Source organism: Carcharhinus amblyrhynchos, chromosome 35, assembly GCF_965287045.1.
Source record: "Carcharhinus amblyrhynchos chromosome 35, sCarAmb.v2.hapA, whole genome shotgun sequence".
Lineage (NCBI taxonomy): Eukaryota > Metazoa > Chordata > Chondrichthyes > Carcharhiniformes > Carcharhinidae > Carcharhinus > Carcharhinus amblyrhynchos.
In genome coordinates, this window is record NC_137358.1 from 15,764,239 (window position 1) to 15,782,621 (window position 18,383).

General features: G+C 45.5%; 1 protein-coding gene across 1 annotated transcript; it reads left to right on the plus strand.

Annotated features, from left to right (window-relative positions):
• Positions 1–90: 90 nt before the first annotated feature.
• Positions 91–17,529, plus strand: nol12 (nucleolar protein 12). Its single transcript, XM_080217441.1, has 6 exons — positions 91–205; positions 1,072–1,177; positions 6,733–6,781; positions 8,012–8,154; positions 11,371–11,477; positions 16,187–17,529. Exons 1-6 carry the CDS (start codon positions 129–131, stop codon positions 16,344–16,346), a joined length of 642 nt encoding a protein of 213 aa, XP_080073567.1. The 5' UTR covers positions 91–128; the 3' UTR covers positions 16,347–17,529.
• Positions 17,530–18,383: the final 854 nt, after the last annotated feature.

Genomic DNA, 18,383 nt, shown 5'->3' on the forward strand with positions numbered 1-18,383 from the left:
GCCCTCTGCCAGCGAGTGACTCTCAGTGACTGTGTCCTGGGGCAGGTGGGGAGGCGGAACCTTTGTGCGGCTCCATGCGAAGCCCGGACGGATGAGGGAGTCGCACCCAGCAACGCGCGGGGAGAAACATGAAGAGGAAACAGCGCGGGGCCCGGGGGGGAGGCTCCGGCCGCGGGGTCCTGGTCTTCAGTGAGGAGCAGCGGAGGTGAGAGAGATCCCAGTGCGAGCTTTAATAACCCCGGGGGGGGGGGGGGAATAGTGGAGGTGAGGGGATACAGGGTGAGAGTTGGTGTGATGGGGAGGGAGGGAGGGGTGGAGGGGTGGGTGTGTGATGGGGAGGGAGGGAGGGGTGGGTGGGTGATGGGGGAGGGGGGGTGTATCAGGAGCAAGGATGATGGGGAGGGGGTGTGATGGGGAGGGAGGGGGTGTGATGGGGAAAGGCCTGATGGGGAGGTGGGTGATTAGGAGCAAGGATGATGGGGAGGGGGTGTAATGGCGAGGTGGAGAGGGAGGAGGGTGATGGGGGAGGTGGTGATGGAGGAGAGGGTGGGGTGATGGGGGAGAGGTTCCTGGGAGGGCAGGGGTTCATGATGGGGGGAGATGATGGAGAAGGGGCTAGGGATGTTATGGAATGGGGATGGTGGAATTTGGGTGCTGTGACTGGAGCTCAGGTGCGATTCAGTGAGACTGACCTCATCCACCAGGACTACTTGATGGAGCAGCCGCTTTTTTCATAGCCCTTGACTTCATCCTCTGTCTGAAATGAGCGGCAGTTGATATTGGAGAGAGAATTTAGAGAGACTGAATGAGGAACATTTATGAGAAATTTCCTTTCTGAAGATCAGCAAGAACTGGTTTATTATAAGGAGTGAGTGCGTAGATTAACTGACGGGGAAACTAGATCAAGATGTGATGGAGAAAGGAATGGAAGGTAATGGTGATAGAGTTTGATGCACAGCATTGATGGGCCGAATGAAAGTGTGAACTGCATCACTCCATGATTTTATATGAAAACGTGGTGCAGACTCTTAAAAATCAAGATATGTTCTTTTCTGTTCGCTTCTTTTGAAGGGAGTTTCTGACAGGTTTTCACAAGCGCAAGGTGGAGAGGAGGAAAAAGGCTTTGGAAGAAATTAAAGCCAAGCTGAAGGCAGAGCAAAAGCGTGTGAAAGATGAGGTGAGAATAGTGTTTGAAACTGTTCTGTTTGGCAAGGAGGATTGCTCTGAAAGAGGGGGAAAAAAATCAATTTTTATTTATTTATTAGGCACAAGTAGGCTTATATTAACACTGCAATGATTTTACTATAAAAATTCCCTAGTTGCGAACTCCAGCACCTGTTCGGGTACATTGAGGGAGAATTTAGCTTGGCCAATGCACCTAACCAGCACATCTTTCGGACTGAGAGAGGAAACTGGAGCACCTGGAGGAAACTCACACAGACATGGGGGGAACGTGCAAACTCCACACAGACAGTGACCCAAGTCAGGAATTGAAGCTGGATCCCTGGTGCTGTGAAACAGTGGTGCTAGCCACTGTGCTGCCCTTATATTTATACTTTAGAATATTAAAACCTCCCAAGATATTTCAGAGAAGGAAACTTTGATAACACACAAAACTATTGTTGGGTAGATGGGCAAAAACTTGCTCCAAAGAGGTAGATTGTTCTTCCATTAGAAATTACAGATTCAACACCAATGTTCCCACCCAAAGCAACTTGCCCAACATCGAGACGCTAATCACTGAAAACCAGCTCTGCTGTCGTTCAGATGCCTGACACCAGACTCTCCGAAACAACTGCTCTACTCTAAACTACTTGCGGCAGGAGAGGCCCAGGAAGACAGCTTTAGGGGTGTTCTCAAAGTGTCCCCAAAGACGTTAAAGAGCTGCGCCGATTCATGGGAGTCTCTGGCTTGTGACTGACCAGAACGGAAAAGTTTCATTCGGAACGAGAGACTTCAAGATATCGGACAAACCTCCAAATGATCCATCTACCTGCCCCTTCAAGCAGCGCAAGCCACATGTGTAGCGGGAGCACTAGGGGGCATGGTAGCACAATGGTGAGCACTGCTGCCTCACAATACCAGGGACCCAGATTCGATTCTGGTCTTGGGTGACTGTGTGTGGAGTTTGCATATTCTGTCTGTGTCAGTGTGGGTTTCCTCCCACAGTCCAAGGTGAATTGGTCATACTAAATTGCCCCTTAGTGTCAGGGGAATTAGCTGGGTTAAATGCATGGGGTTATGAGGATAAGGCCTGTGTGGGATTGTGGGATGGGCTGAATGGCCTCCTGCACTGTAGGATTTAATTACAGCTAAATGTGCTTTATTTAAATGCACTAAGTACTTGCAACAAGATAGATGAGTTGATAGCACAGATTGCAACACATGAGTGTGATGTGTTAGATATTACAGAAACGTGGTTGCAAGGTGATCAGAACTGGGTGCTCAACATTCCAGTGTATACAATGTTCCAGAAGAACGGGCAAAAGGGGAAAGGAGGTGGTTAAGCGTTGTTAATCAACTTAGAACTGAGTTGAGGAGGAATTTCTTCAGCTCCAGGGGGGTAAATATTTATATATAAAAAGAGGAAAGGAGATGGTTAAGCGTTGCTAATCAAGTTAGAACTGAGTTGAGGAATTTCTTCAGTGCTGAGGAGGTAAATATGTGGCATTCACTGCCATAGAAAGGTGTGGAGGCCAAGTCATCTGGTGCATTTAAGACAGAGGTAGATAGGTCGTTGATTGGTAAGGGGACCAAAGATTATGGGAAAAGGTGGGAGAATGGGGTTGAGAAACGTATCAGCCATCATCCAATGGCGGAGAGGATCTGATGGGCCTAATGGCCTAACTTTGCTCTTGTATATTATGGTGTCATGGCAGTCTGCAGATTGCACCTTGGACTTTGCAGTCATCTCAGAACCCATCGAACCAGAGTGGAAGCAAATCACCCTCGATGCCAAGGGGCTGCTGATAAAGCATACTCGACAGCCATGGGAATTAAAAATAAACCGTGTCACGTTGATGCTGCATGTCATTTTGGAAGTGATGACTCTTTGCTGTGACAAAGATGGGATAGAATTTAAGTTTATAAAACTTAATTTTTAATGAAGGCTGCCTGAGAATATAAATGATGCCACATCTACTCAGTGACTGCATAATGAAGGAAATGAATGGAGCAAACATTAAAGGGGAATCATCTTTAGAATGTAGACAATACATATTTAATGCACATGAATAATTCATTTGGATAGGACCCTTAGGGTAGGATGTGATGTGTAATAGGTTTATAAGGAGTGTCTCTGGTGTGAACTATTGGCAACACAATTGTGCTGTTGCTGCCAGCAGATGTTTTTGTGCCCATTTTGTTGTTGTTGGTAGAGCAACTGCCGCTGACCAAGTTCAGTGAGAGGGCATCTGCACTGTAGCAGAACAGGGTGAACGGCACAGTGGTTAGCACTGCTGCCTCACAGCGCCAGGGACCCAGGTTCAATTCCCAGCTTGGGTCACTATCTGTGCAGAGGCTGCACGTACTCCTTGTGTCTGTGTGGGTTTCCTCCGGGTGCTCCGGTTTCCTCTCTCAGTCCAAAAGATGTGCTGGTTAGGATGCATTGACCCAAACAAGTGCCTGAGTGTGGTGACTAGGGGAATTTCACAGTAACTTCATTGCAGTGTTAATGTAAGCCTTGTGACTAATAAATAAACGTTTTACTTTACTTTTTGACCAAAGGCATGGTGAGTCCTGCTTGGTACATTTGGGCTTTGTTTCGGGGTTGGGAGAGGGCATCCAGGTCGACCACTTGCTCATCCCCACTCGGAAGGTACACCCATGTGGACACCATACATACCAAGAAAATACAGAGAGCTGGAGTTTGGGAAGAAGAGGAGAAAATACTGAAAATATTCGGAATCAGGCTGATGACCTCTCTTCATCGGAAAAAACATTTTCATTTTTATAGAAGAATCATAGAAGGAGACCAGTTGGCCCATCCCATTGAACTGGCACCGACAACAATCCCACCCAGGCCCTATCCCCATAACCCCACATATTTATCTTGATAATCCTCCTGACACTAAGGGGCAATTTAGCATGGCCAATCCACCTAACCCGCACATTTTTGGAATGTGGGCAGAAACTAGAGCACCCGGAGGAAACCGATGCACACACGAGGCAAACGTGCTGACTCCACACAGTCACCCGAGGCCGGAATTGAACCTGGGTCCCTGGAGCTGTGAGGCAACTCTGCCACCGTGCTGCCCATTCACTAAGCAGACGTTAACAGACGCAGCAATTTCATGAGCAAATGTTGCATTTGTATAGAAGATGCCAGTGTATTTTTGTGTGTCACAATTAAAAACATGACAAATGGTAACCTACAAAAACTCCATGGCCTTTTGCTGCATGACCTTGGGCCTCCCTATCACACTGTACACCAAGGGAAGTGTAATCACTATTGTAATGTAGAACTGCGAGAGCTTAAGAGTTTTAACAAAGTCGAGGAAGAAGAATGGGGATGGGAGGATACCAAAAGGGAAGATCTGTGATGGGCTGGGGGACAGGGCCACAGAGATGATGGTGTAAGACTAAAGCGGTACTAATGAAGGGACAAAAACAACAGATTAGCCTCAGAGTATATCGAGCTTCATTAGTTAGTTTATTTATTAGTCACAAGTAGGCTTACATTAACACTGTAATGAAGTTACTGTGAAAATCCCCTAGCCCCCACCATCTGGTGCCTGTTCGGGTACACTGAGGGAGAATTTAGCATGGTCAATACACCTAACCTGCACATCATTGGACTAGGAGGAAACTGGAGCACTTGGAGAAAACCCACGCAGACATGGGGAGAACGCACAGACTCTGCACAGACAGTGACCCAAGGCTGGAATTGAACCTGAGTCCCTGGCGCTGTGCGGCAGCAACACCAATCACTGTGCCACCCCATTGTTGTTGTAATCCAATCTACAGCCTCCATACACTCAGTCCGGAGTTGCATGTTGAGAATTCCTATGTGAACAAGGAAGTGAAGGCCTGCTGCAGCTCATCAGCTCCTGTCTTTGTGTGAAGACGTCTTTATCATCAACAAAATTTAATAACATTTAAGCTTTTGTCCACTTTTCTCCCCATTTTGCCTGAAGATGAGCCTTTTTTCAGTGACCATTGTTTGTTGTGATTGAGGGTCAGTGAACTACTTGACTGCAGGGGTGATCCTAGCCAATCCTGCCTCTAGTCAGCATCTACATACAGGCATTTGCCATTAGGGGTCATTGAAAAGACATTGGGAGCAGTGACTACAGCTGATTTATTTCCCCTTCCTAACTTAGGGGTATTGAGTTGACTTGTTGTGTGTCCTGCCCCCAGGTAATTAAGCCCAGACTAGGATTTTAATTGGAATATTCCTGGTAGGCCTTCCACTGTCACCCTAGTGCACTGAGCTAGCCATTCTTGTACCTTTTTGATATTCATTACAAAGGTATGTAGTTCTGCAATATGAACTAGTACCTTCTAACCCAGTAAAACGTCATGAGGTGTTTGACAGCAGTAATTATTCCAACGGAATCACTCACAGCTGTATTAGGCCAGCTGGCCAACAGTTTGGTCGAAGAGATAGGTTTTAAAGAGTGCCTTGAAGAGAGATAAGCGGAGAAGTAGCACCGTGGCATGGTAGCACAGTGGTTAGCACTGCTGCTTCACAGCTCCAGGGACCTGGGTTCAATTCCCGGCTTGGGTCACTGTCGTATGGAGTTTGCATGTTCTCCTCGTGCCTGCGTGGGTTTCCTCCGGGTGCTCCGGTGTCTTCCTGCAGTCCAAAGACGTATGGGTTAGGTTGATTGGCCATGCTAAAAATTGCTCTTGGTGTCCTGAGATGCGTAGGTTACAGAGATTAGTGGGTAAATGTGTAGGGATATGGGGATAGGGCCTGTGTGGGATTGTGGTCAGTGCAGACTTGTTGGGCCAAATGGCCTCTTTCTGTACTGTAGGGTTTCTATGATTCTAAGTCATACGTAGAATTAACAGTACAAAAACAGGCTCCAGGTGAGTCTCCTCCCTCCCATCATCTACCCTCTCTTTCCTTTCTCCTTTATGTTTATCTTGCTTCCCCTTGAATGCATCTATGCTCGTTGCTTCAACTCCTTGTAGTAGTAGTGAGCTCCATGTTCTTAAGGCTTTTATAGTTTAAAGTTTATTTATTAGTTTCACAAATAGGCTTACATTAACACTGCAATGAACTTACTATGAAAATCCCTGAGTCGCCACAATCCGGCACCTGTGCAGGTACACTGAGGGAGAATTTAGCATGCTCAATGCACCTAACGAGTATGCCTTTCGGATTGTGGGTTAGGAAACTGGAACACCTGGAGGAAACCTACATGGACATGGGGGGAATGTGCAAATTCCGCAGGTGGTGACCCAAGCTGGGAATTGAACTCGGGTCTCTGGTGTTGTGAGCCGCAGTGCTAACTACTGTGCCACCGTGCTGCCCCCTCTAGTCATGTTCTAGCCACGCTGTGGGTAAAGAAGTTTATGAAGGACTAACTTTATGACCCTGTGGCCTCCCCCACATCTAGGCCCATTTACCAAGGATAGCAACAGGGACAAGTTATTGTAATGGAGGAAGGTGTTCCAGAGCTTGCTGCCTTGGGAACTCAAGGCATGACCTCCAGTGGCAGAATCCTGAAAATTGGGGGCGCACAATACAATATTTCCTAACCTGTACTCTTTACTGACTTGCAGAGACATAAAGAATACGTGAAGATGTTCAAGGAAAGACAAGAAGCTTTAGGTAACTTTTTATCATCTAGTGTGATTGAGCTGGCTGCAAGGTTAAGCTTTTCATTTCTTGTTCAGTTTCACAGTCGACAGACAATTCTTCCTCAGGTTTTGGGTTAAAACTCTGTGTCATCAACCCTTTAGCCACAGTGATGGACTTCCACATCCACTTGCTGTAGTCTGACCATTATGGCTCACCCCCAAGCTTGGATCAGACTGGAGCAATGAGGCTGAAATCTCCTCAAAGTTTCTGCACTTTTCTCATGAGCCTTGATGGGCATGTGGTTCTACAGGCTCTGCTTGCCTTCCAGTATAATGGGTGGCACAATTGTTAGCACTGCTGCCTCACAGCTCCAGGGAGCCGGGTTCGATTCCTGGCTCGGGTCACTGTCTGTGTGGAGTCAGCATGTTCTCCCCATGTGTGTGTGGGTTTCATAGAATCGTAGAAACACTACAGTGCAAAAAGAGGCCATTCAACCCATCGAGTCTGTACTGACCACAATCCCACCTAGGCCCTACTCCCTTATCCCTACATATTTACCTGCTAATCTCTCTAACCTATGCATCTCAGGAAACGAAGGGGCAACTTTAGCACGGCCAGTCAACCTAACCTGCACATCTTTGGACTTTGGGGGAAACCGGAGCACCCGGAGAAAACCCACACAAACATGAGGAGAATATGCAAACTCCACACAGACAGTGACCCAAGCCAGGAATCGAACCCAGGTCCCTGGAGCTATGAAGCAACAGTGCTAACCACTGTGCTATTGTGCTGCTACCATTTCTTGCGGTTTCCCCCCTCGGTCCAAAGATGTGTGGGTTAGGTTGATTGGCAATACCCCTTACTGTCAGGGGGATTAGCAAAGTATAAGTGTGTGGGGTTATGGGGGTAGGACCTGGGTGGGACTGTTGGCAGTGCAGATTTGATGGGCCGAATGGCCGCCTTCTACACTGTAGGGTTCTATGAAAACCAACAGCTTGTCACTGGCTTTTGGCGCAGTTTCAAATTGTGTCTGGTTGCACTACTGTGAAGCATTTTGAGTCATTTCACCATGTTGAAGGCTCAAAGTAAATTTAAGTTATTGCCATTGTCATCCCTTTTCATGACCGTAGGATTCTCAAAGCTAGTTAAGTACTTTTGTGCCTCTAAGCTGCATATCTTGAATTTGATTGATACATGGTCGCCCCTGGTTAGGGGTCTGAACGCTTCAGGCTGACTGCATTGTTTCCTGTTTACTTACAGAGGAAGCTGATGAGTTAGATCAACTGGCAACATCCAAGATGGAATCTATTCAGTACAACCATCCAAACCACACCGTTACTGTGACAACAGTCAGCAACTTAGATTTGACCGCTGCCAATTTATTCAATCTTGGTGTGAACCAGGTGAGTAAATGATTGAAGTTGAAAGATTGACCCTTGTACAGAGGATACAAGATCAGAACTTGGAATGTTCGCCCATGACTGCAACAATGTTCACCATTAGCGGCTCCTCGGATACAGGAGCAGTCCGTGTTCAAGTTCAACAAGATCTGGACAATATCCAGGCTTGAGCTGACAAGTGGCAGGTGACATTTGTGCCACACAAATGCCAGGCAATGAGCATCACCAATAAGAGACACTCTAATCACTGCTCCTTGACACTCAATGGTGTAACCATCACTAAACCCCTCACTGTTGACATCCTTGGTGTTACCATTGACCAGACACTCAACTGGACTCGCCATGTAAACACAATGGCTACAAGAGCAGTTCAGAAGCTAGGAATACTGCGGCAAATAACTCACCTCCTGTCTCCCAGGCCTGTCTACCATCGACAAGGCACAAGTCAAGAGTGTGATGGAATACTCCCCACTTGCGTGGGTGGGTGCAGCTCCAGTAACATTCAAGAAGCTTGATACCTTCCAGGACAAAGCACCCCGGTTGATTGGCACTCCATACACAAACATCCAGTCCCTCCACCAATGCACAGTAGCAGCAGTATGTACTCTCTACAAGATACACTGCAGCCATTCATCAAAGATCTCCAGCATGGGCGGCACAGTGGTTAGCACTGCTGCCTCGCAGCTCCAGGGACCTAGGTTCGATTCCTGCCTTGGGTCACTGGGTGGAGCTTGCATGTTTTCCCTGTCTGTGTGGGTGCTCCAGTTTCCTCCCACAGTCCAAAGATTTGCAGGTTAGGTGCATTGGTCATGCTAAATTGCCCCTTAGTGCCCTGGAATGTGTAGGTTAGAGGGATTAACAGGGTATATATGTAGGGTTACTGGAATGGGGCCTGGGTGGGATTGTTAGTGCAGAGCTGATGGGCCAAAAGGCCTCCTTCTTCACTGTAGGGATTCTATCCTTAAACAGCACCTTCTAAACCCAGACCACTTCCATCTAGAAGGACAAGGGCAGCAGAAGCAGGGGAACACCACCACCTGGAGGTTCCCCTCCAGACCACTCACCATCCTGATTTGGAAATATATCACTGTTCCTTTGAGTTGCTGGGTCAAAATCCTGGAATTCCCTCCCTAATGGCATTGTGTGTCAACACACAGCATGTGGACTGCAGTGTTTCAAGAAGGCAGCTCACCACTGCCTTCTCAAGGGCAACTAGGGATGGGCAATAAATGCTGGTCCATGTTCCACGCTTGAATAAAAAAAAAAATTACGGCACAGAAACCTAAACCGTTTGGCCTAGCGGGTGTTTATACTCCATTCGAGCCTCTTCCCATCTTCCCTCATCTAAATGTATCATCTAACCTTATATTCCTTCTCCCATTTGTGTTTGTGGAAGGGATACTAATCAAACAGGCTGTTTTGTCCTAGATAGTGTTGAACATCTTGACATTCCAACATGCCGGGCACTCCCTTCTGCAGTGTCGCAATATTAGCAAAACACAATGACCAATTTGTGCACACAAAGCAATGTGGTCAATGAATAATTGATTTCTGTGATATTGGTTTGAGTGCTGGTGGCCAGGACACTGGGGAGAACTCATGCTCTCTTGTTCAAAATAATGCCGAGGAAGCTTTTTAATCCAACTTAGAGTGAAACCTTGGTCTTTAGCTGGTCTGAATGCATGGCTCTTATTCACCACTGAAGGGAAGTTGCAGCTCCCAATTCAAAAAAAACTGTAGTTGCTCTGGGCACATTACTGCCTATGATAGGACCAGAGTACTATCTTATTTACTGGAGATCCACTGGAGACAAAGACTTAACTCTTTTAAACATTAAGCTTCAGTGCAGTACAAGGAAGCACTGTGTGTGCTGTCTTTTCAGATGTCAGAACCAAGGCACTACTGTTGTCTCTTTCAGATGGATTTACAAAAAATTCCCAAGGCACTAGTTTGAAGAAGAGGGCATGACTTCTCCCCAGTGTCCTGGCCATCAGCACTTACCTCTCAACCTATATCACTGAAATCGATTATTCGTTTATCTCATTATGTTTTGTGGGATACTATTGTGCACAAATTAGTCATTGCATTTCCCTGTATTATATCTAAAAACCCTGCTGCTACTTCTGAATAAGCACAGGCTTATTATTTTTCAGATTTGAAGGGGCAGTGTTCTGAATGGAGAATTGAAATTATAGTTGGAACAGTTGAAAGTAGAGTGGGGACGATGGAAAGGCCCCACCCCAAAGCGTTTAATGATATCCACGATTGTGATCTCTGGTGCACAGGGTGTGGGAGATTCAAGTGTGAACTCACACTGAAAAAAACAATCATGATTTACACCATTTTCCCCACAAATTCAGCACTTAGAACTTTTTTTGGGAGAATCGTCCCCTAAGAATCTATTGATGGCCGTGAAACCATTGTTGCTTGTTGGAAAAACCCATCTCGTTCACTAATGTTTTTTAGGGAAGGAAATCTGCCATCCTTACCCGGTCTGGTCTACATGTGACTCCAGAGCCACAGCAATATGGTTGACTCTCAACTGCCCCCTGAATTGGCCTAGCAGGCCACTCAGTTAAAGGGCAATTAGGAATGAGCAATAAATGCTGACTAGCCAGCGACACCCATGTCCCATGAATGAATGTAAAAAGTCAGTACAATTGAATATACAGTCAGAACTTTGTTCTAAAAACAGAGTTCTTATATCAAGAAATGCATTGATATGGTGCAATGACTTTATAAGAGCATTATCAAACAACATTTAACACTGAAAATCTGGTTCCAAGCTAAATATGGAGATAATAAGGCAGGTGATCAAAAAAAAGGAAGATTTTAGCAAGCATCTTAAAAGTGCAGGGTACGGTAGAAACACAGCGAAGATGTAGGTACTGGATTCCAGAGCTCAGGGATTACCTTTCCTCTTTAAGACGCTCCTCACTACCTCAGTTCCTCAGTTTGATCAAGCTTCTGGTTGACTGACCTATGTCTCCTAATGTTACTGTACTTCATCATGGCTCAATTCTTTTCTGAAATAGTGTTGACCTCAAAAGCAGTTTCCTTCCGTGCCCTTCTGAGAGCACAAAATTGGAGTCTTTACACTGGGTGTTGGAGATTACAATTCAACTCTTGCTGCTTCCAGTAACAGGGTTAGAGTTGGTGGCTGCAAGTGCGATTTTTGTCCTTGTGTCATCAAATAGGATTTTTTTTTTGTTTTTGAAGCCAGAAGACAACGAGGAAGAGCAGGCGATGACGAAGAATGATGATGTGTCTGTGAAAAAGGAAAACCCAGTACCAAGGAAAGCTGCTGAACCCATAATGTCTGCAAGGTAGGGTAAAACATTTGACACTGTGACTAGGCAGTAAACCTTTTAACACATTCAGAAGATACTTTGGTAAAGGGAAATGGAAAAACGCAAAGTTCAGCAAGATTAGAAGCATTCTAACCCAAATAAGCTCATCAGGAAAGGCAGCAAAGGCAAATCTCCAAATATCAAAAATATTTGGGGAGGCTATGTGTAGTGGTATTATCACTGGACTAGAAATCCAGAGACCCTGGGTAAAGCTCTGGGGGCCCGGGTTCAAATCCCACCGTGGCAGATGGTGAAATTTGAATTCAATAAAAATCTGGCATTAAAAGTCTAATGATCACCATGAAACCATTATTGATTGTTGTAAAAACACCCATCTGGTTCACTCATGTTATTTAGGGAAAGAAATCTGCCGTCCTTACCTGGTCTGGCCTATGTGTGACTCCAGAGCCACAGCAAATGTGGTTGACTCTTAAATGCCCTCAGGGATAAGCAACAAATGCTGACCGAGACTGCGATGCCCACATCCCATGAACGAATAAAAATTAAAATATCAACGTGCAAAATCAATAAGTTCCTCTCTGTTGAGATAGAAAAAGATTCAGATAATTGAGATTTCAAAGGGAGAAGCACATGTTAAAATGAGGCTTATAAAGGTGGGAATTATAGAGAGTTTCATTGGTCAGTGAGTAAGCTGATTAGAATGGCAAACTATCAGAAAAAGACTTTTAAAAATATAAAATTTGGCGCTTTAATAACCAAATGAAAAAGGGTGAATCACTTTGGGAAGAGGAGGGAGTCTAATTATAGAGCATCAAGATATGAGAGAATTATTAAATAGATCATATGTCCCCCATAAGTGTTGATAGAAGCGTGAACATAGTTGTCCCAGTGGAGGATAAGGAGCAATTAGAGTCATAGAGGTTCACAGCATGGAAGCAGGCCCTTCAGCCCAACTTGTCCATGCCGTTCTTTTTATTAACCCCTAAGCTAGTCCCAATTGCCTGCGTTTGGCCCTCTATGCCCATCTTCCCCATGTAACTGTCTAAGCGCTTTTTCAAAACAAAAATTGTACCCGCCTCTACTGCTACCTCTGGCAGCTTGTTCCAGGCACTCACCAACCTCTGAGTGAAAAAATTGCCCCTCTGGATCCTTTTGTATCTCTCCCATCTCACCTTAAACCTATGCCCTCTAGTTTTAGACTCCTCTACCTTTGGGAAAAGATGTTGACTATCTAGCTGATCTGTGCCCCTTGTTATTTTGTAGACTTCTATAAGATCACTCCTCAGCCTTCTATGCTGCAGAGAGAAAAGTCCCAGTCTATCCAGCCTCTCCTTATAACTCAAACCATCAATTGATAAAAGTAACTAAAACCCTGTAGAAGAAAAGTTGGTTCTCCACAAATGATCTGAAGTGAATGACGATGGAGGTGGGTGTTGCTAACATTGAGGAAAAATGCAGCATTGTATAAGAAGACTTAGAATCACAGAACCCTTACAGTGCAGAAGGAGGCCACTTGGCCCATCGAGTCTGCACTGACCACTAGTCCCCCTGACACTACGGGACAATTTAGCATGGCCAATTCATCTAATCTGCACATCTTTAGACTGTGGGAGGAAACCGGAGCACCCAAATGAAACCCATGCAGACACAGTGAGAATGTGCAAACTCCACACAGACAGAGATCCAAACTAGGAATTGAACCTGGGTCCCTGGCGCCATGAGGCAGCAGTGCTAACCACTGTCCCACCGTGTCACACTTGTATTGTACTTGGAAACATGCAGACTGGGCAGTTAAGTGGCAAATGGGGCAGCATGGAGTTTGCATGTTCTCCTCGGGTCTGCATGGGTTTCCTCCCTTACCCCAAAGATGTACCCCAAAGATGTGTGGGTTAGGTGGATTGGCCATGCTGAATTGCTCCTTAGTGTCAGGGAGATTGGTAGAGTGAAAACGTATGGTTAGGGGGATAGGGCCTGGGTAGGATTATTGTCAGTGCTGGCTCAATGGGCCAAATGGCCGTCTGCACTGTAGGGATTCATGAAATGAACATTATTAGACGTAAATTAACTTCAGTCAGGAAAATAGAAAAATCTCCTAAATTGAATGGCTAGCAGAGTAGAGGAGCTAGGGATAAAGGTGAATAAGTAATTCAGAGCAGCATTTCAGGTTAGCAAATCAATGAAAAATGCTTATATTTCTGGTGGTGGTAGTTAACAGGTCACTCGGGGAGTCTGAGTTCCTGCGGTAACACAAACCTTTCCATGTATTTTGTAGTCTGGAGCTATGGGTGGTGATGGTAGAAGCTCCAACAGTCACATGGCTGGCCAGGAATCTCCCACTCTTACCGCCTGCCATTGCTGTGAATTGGAAGGATTCACAAGTTGATAGTCAACCTGTCTAGCCATGTTATGAATGGACCTTCCTTGGGTACCAAGCCCTGGAATGGGACTCTATAACCTGGAACTTGTGGCTCAGAGGCAGGGATAGCTGGGATGCTGTGAAGGGATGGGAGGTTTTTAATCTGTTGAGAGACAAGTTCCACTGCAACCCACTATTAGTAAGGGAATGGTGACTGTGAGTAGGGAGAAATGGTTTACTCCATTTGGGAAAATCAGTGATGAAGGGCCATCAATTTAAAATGATCACGGAGAGAATTTAGGAGAAATGTATCTACTTGTTAGATTGTTGGAGCTGACTACAGCACAAAGGAGGCCTTTTGGCCCATTAAGAAAATGGTGGCTCCCTGCAAGAACAATTTACCTTGTCCCATTGCACCTCCCTTTCCCCATAAACCTGCAGATTTTTTGATGTTTCTCCAATTTCCTTTTGAAAGCCATGATTGAACCTGCTGCTGCTACCACATTCTCTCAGACAGTTCCTCCAAATCTTAATCTCTCGCTATGTAAAAAAAAAATGTTTTCTAACATTACCTCTGGTTCTGCTGCTAGTCATCTTAAATCTGTGTCTTCAGGTCACCGCCTGTCCTGCCAATGGAAACCGTTTCTCCCCATTTACTTCATCATGATCCTGAACGCCCCTGCTCCTTACCCTTATGAACTGTTAATGGCTTAATAATCGTTTAAAATATTTCGTCCTGATTTCAAATACTGTGAATGCTGAAAATCTGAAGTAAAAAGTGGAAATACTGCAACTACTCATCGAGTCCTGACAACCTGATGCCTCACTCTCCAAATGCTGCCTGATCAGCTGAGTGTGTCTGGCATTTTTTACTTTTATTCTCCTTGCTTCACCTTTCAAGGTTTCTGCGCAGAAGATCTGTAATTCCATGGTGGCACGGTGGTTAGCCTCGGGTCACTGTGCGGAGACTGCACATTCTTCCTGTGTCTGCAAGGGTTTCCTTCAGGTGCTCCAGTTTCTTTCCACACTCCAAAGATATGTGGGTTAGGTGGATTGGCCGTGCTAAATTGTCCCTTAATGTCAGGGGGTTTAGCAGGGTAGTATGTGGGGTTAAGAGGATGGGGTCTGGGTGGGATTGTTGTCAGTGCGGTGTGGGCTGAATGGCCCCTTCTGCACTGTTGGGATTCTACGATTCTATTCTGTCATAGATTCATACAGGGTAGAATAATTCTGCCCATCGAGTTTGCACCAACAATATCCAACACTGAAGATGCGCTAATCCCATTTTCCAACACTTGTCCCAGATCCTTCAATGTCCTGATGTTTCAAATGCTCATCCAAATAAGATTGTATGGTTTCTGGCCTCCACTACCATCACAGGCAGGTCCCACTACCCTCTGAATGAAATCCTCTCTGAATCTCCTGCTCCTTACCCTAAAAAGATATCCCCTAGTAATTGACCCGTCAGCCAAGGGAACTAGCAGCTCCCTGCACACCCTGTCCGTACCTTTCATAATCTCGTATCACAAGGTACTTGAGCTCTATGATCTTATTGATGGATGATCGATAGTGCTTTTCAGTGATATTTTGTGATGTTCTCTTCTCATCCTCCTTCAGCCCTTCTGTCAGGGCTTTTCCATTCCCAACAATCTGCTTGATGGGAACCTTGTCAGGTCCAACCATCATTGGCACGGTGGTCAAAATTGTCCCATTGCTGCTGACCAGTGTCTGAGATGGAAAACAGGAAAGTAAATCTCTACCGACAACATACCTAAAGGTTCAATACATTTTCCAGTTTTTAATTATTAAATCTGCTTCCAATGTACTCTTGGTCTCCATTTTAGGTTGCTCCCAAGTGACATGCCGTTCCACTGAATGGACAGGCAAGCAACTTGTTCCCAATCCTCTTCCATCAGACCACAGCCAGAACAGGAAGGAAGGGGGTAGCTTGGGCAAATATTGTCTCTAACTTTCTAGCTGCTATTTGCCATCTCTTTTGCCAACATGTCTGAGATAGTGCAACTTTGGGAAAAACTTGGCATGTTGGCACAATGGTTAACACTGCTGCCTAACAGCACCAGGGACCTGGTTTCAGTTCTGGCTTTGGGTCTGTGTGGAGTCTGCATATTTGGAGTCTGTGTGGGTTTCGTCCGGGTGCTCTGGTTTCCTCCCACAGCCCGAAAATGTGCTGGTTAGGCGCATTGGCCGTGCTAAATTCTCCCTCAGTGTACTTGAACAGTCGCCGGGGTGTAGCAATTAGGGAATTTTCACAGTAACTTCATTGCAGTGTTAATGTAAGCCTACTTGTGACACTAATAAATAAATTAAAATCGCAAACTCTGAAACTTCTGTCCCTCTTGTTTTCCAGAATCTCTTCGCTGACATCTGCCCTGCACTCATCAAGTATGAAGAAACGTAAGGGAAAGAAGTGGAAAGGTTCTCACGACCAGGTCAAAAAACCCCTGCAAGGCAAGACAACAAAATCACAGAGAAGGAAAAGGACAGGAAAACAAGAAGGGGAGTTGTGAATCACAGAACGCCTGGTCTTTACTATCCTCTCAGTAATGTGGCCCCTTGTAATATCACTGGCGGAACCGGATGACCAATAATCCTAGACCTCTTTACAAACAGGGATGCAATGTTGATGGGATTTGATTGTGATATGCCATGCTCAGATATCACCAGATCACCCCTTTCAAGAGGAAGGTGCTTAAGTCACACTAACTCCTTTATGAAGACACTGGGACTGTTTAGTAATGCTGGGCTGCCCTGAGAGATTGTTTGTTTCGGGCCTTTTGCTTCCAAGATGGGACGGTGGCATCTGATGTCTTGCTAAGCTTGATTGTTCTCCAGCCTCCAGAATTCTTCAGTGCGTTGCAGCACTCTTCATTTTCCACCCTGTCTGAGTTGTGCAGGATGTGTGAGATCTGTTGCCACAATTCATGTGCCTCTTACAGGCCCTTGGGCACCTCTTGAATCTTTGCGCAAAAACAAAGTCAAGTGAGAAAGGCCATTTGTCCCACCTGGCCTTACCTGCCCCAAATTATTGATGTTCTGATGTGAGCACTGCCTTAATCTTCCTGCTGCCTGTAATCTCTCACTTATTTTCCCAAAGTCCTTCTGAAATCCTCAGCAGTACTAGTCATGATATTTCTAACTTTTAATTTCCTCCTCTACACGTGTATTAATCCAGCCACTTTTAAAGGCAAGAACTGAACCAGAATCTAGGAATCTGTTATTGTATTGACATGGCAATTCTGTCATTCTTGTTTTAGACTGGAGACTTTTGTATATACATCCTTAGCCGGCTGTGCATCATGCAAGCTGTATTGCTTGCCTTGCCCTGATCTGTCCTTTCCATTATTTCTAGCTATTGGCAAACTTCCTTCCTGCACTTTGTAAACACGTTTATTGCCCTGACAGAAATTAAACCAGCTTCTTCTTTATGACCGTCGCATCTTGTAGTGCGTGCCTCACATCCGCTACTGCTGATATCTCCACGGCAGCTAGCAGAACTTTGGAGCTGAACAACTGAACAGCAGTAAGACATTGATTCTCTGGTGATTAGCTGCAATAAAAAACACAAGTGTCTTGAAAATAGAGTTTTGCAAAGTAATTCTCTTACTAATCCTAATCTGCTGAGAGACTTGCCATGATTACTACTTATTGTTCCTCATTAATAGAAAACTACATGTAAATGTAGTTGCTTGCTCTAAAGTTCAAGTTTATTTATTAGTCACAAGTAAGGCTTACATTAACACTGCAATTAAGTTATTGTGAAAATTCCCTAGTCGCCACACTCCAGTGCCTGTTCGGGTACACTGAAAGAGAATTTAGCCTGGTCAATTCACCTAACCATCACCCCTTTAGGACTGTGGGTGGAAACTGGAGCACCCAGAGGAAACCCACACAGACACGGGGAGAACGTGCAGATTCAACACAGACAGTCACCCAAGCCGGAATCGAACCCGGGTCCCTGGTGCTTTGAGGCAGCAGTGCTTGCCACTGTGCCGCCCCACAACGCTATATGGAATCACACACACGCTATACCAGCGTGATATCCATCCATTAAATCCCTACCTTTTTGTGTGACTATTTGAACTTCTTTTGGGATGAAGAAAGTCATATGTTTCACAATGGATTTTTTTCCCGCGATCGTCACCCAGTTTTTCACTAAGCTATATCTGATTCTCAAGGCTAAAGTCGCCATAGTCCCTTTGAGGGCAAGAGCTGACTGGTGTAGTGTCACAAGTAGACTTACATTAACACTGCAATGAAGTCACTGTGAAAATCTCCTAGTCGTCTCACTCTGACATCCATTGGGTACACTGAGGGGGAATTTAGCATGGCTAATACACCGAACCAACAAGTCTTTAGGACTAAGGGAGGAAACTGGAGCACCTGGAGGAAACCCACCTAAACACGGGGTGGGTACATGCAGACTCCAGCCAGACAGTCACCCACCGAATTGAATCTGAGCCCTAGGCTGTGAGACAGTAATGCTAACGACTGTGCCACCATGCTGCCCTGTGTGGTGATTTAATCTGAGGATCAGCACACCTCAG

What these genes read in the sequence shown, in the direction of transcription:
- nol12 (XM_080217441.1), top strand. Translation starts at nt 129, where the DNA reads ATGAAGAGGAAACAGCGCGGGGCCCGGGGGGGAGGCTCCGGCCGCGGG. An exon ending in AAAAGCGTGTGAAAGATGAG is followed by an intron (nt 1,178 to 6,732) that starts GTGAGAATAGTG and finishes ACTGACTTGCAG; the next exon opens with AGACATAAAGAATACGTGAA. An exon ending in GGAAAGACAAGAAGCTTTAG is followed by an intron (nt 6,782 to 8,011) that starts GTAACTTTTTAT and finishes GTTTACTTACAG; the next exon opens with AGGAAGCTGATGAGTTAGAT.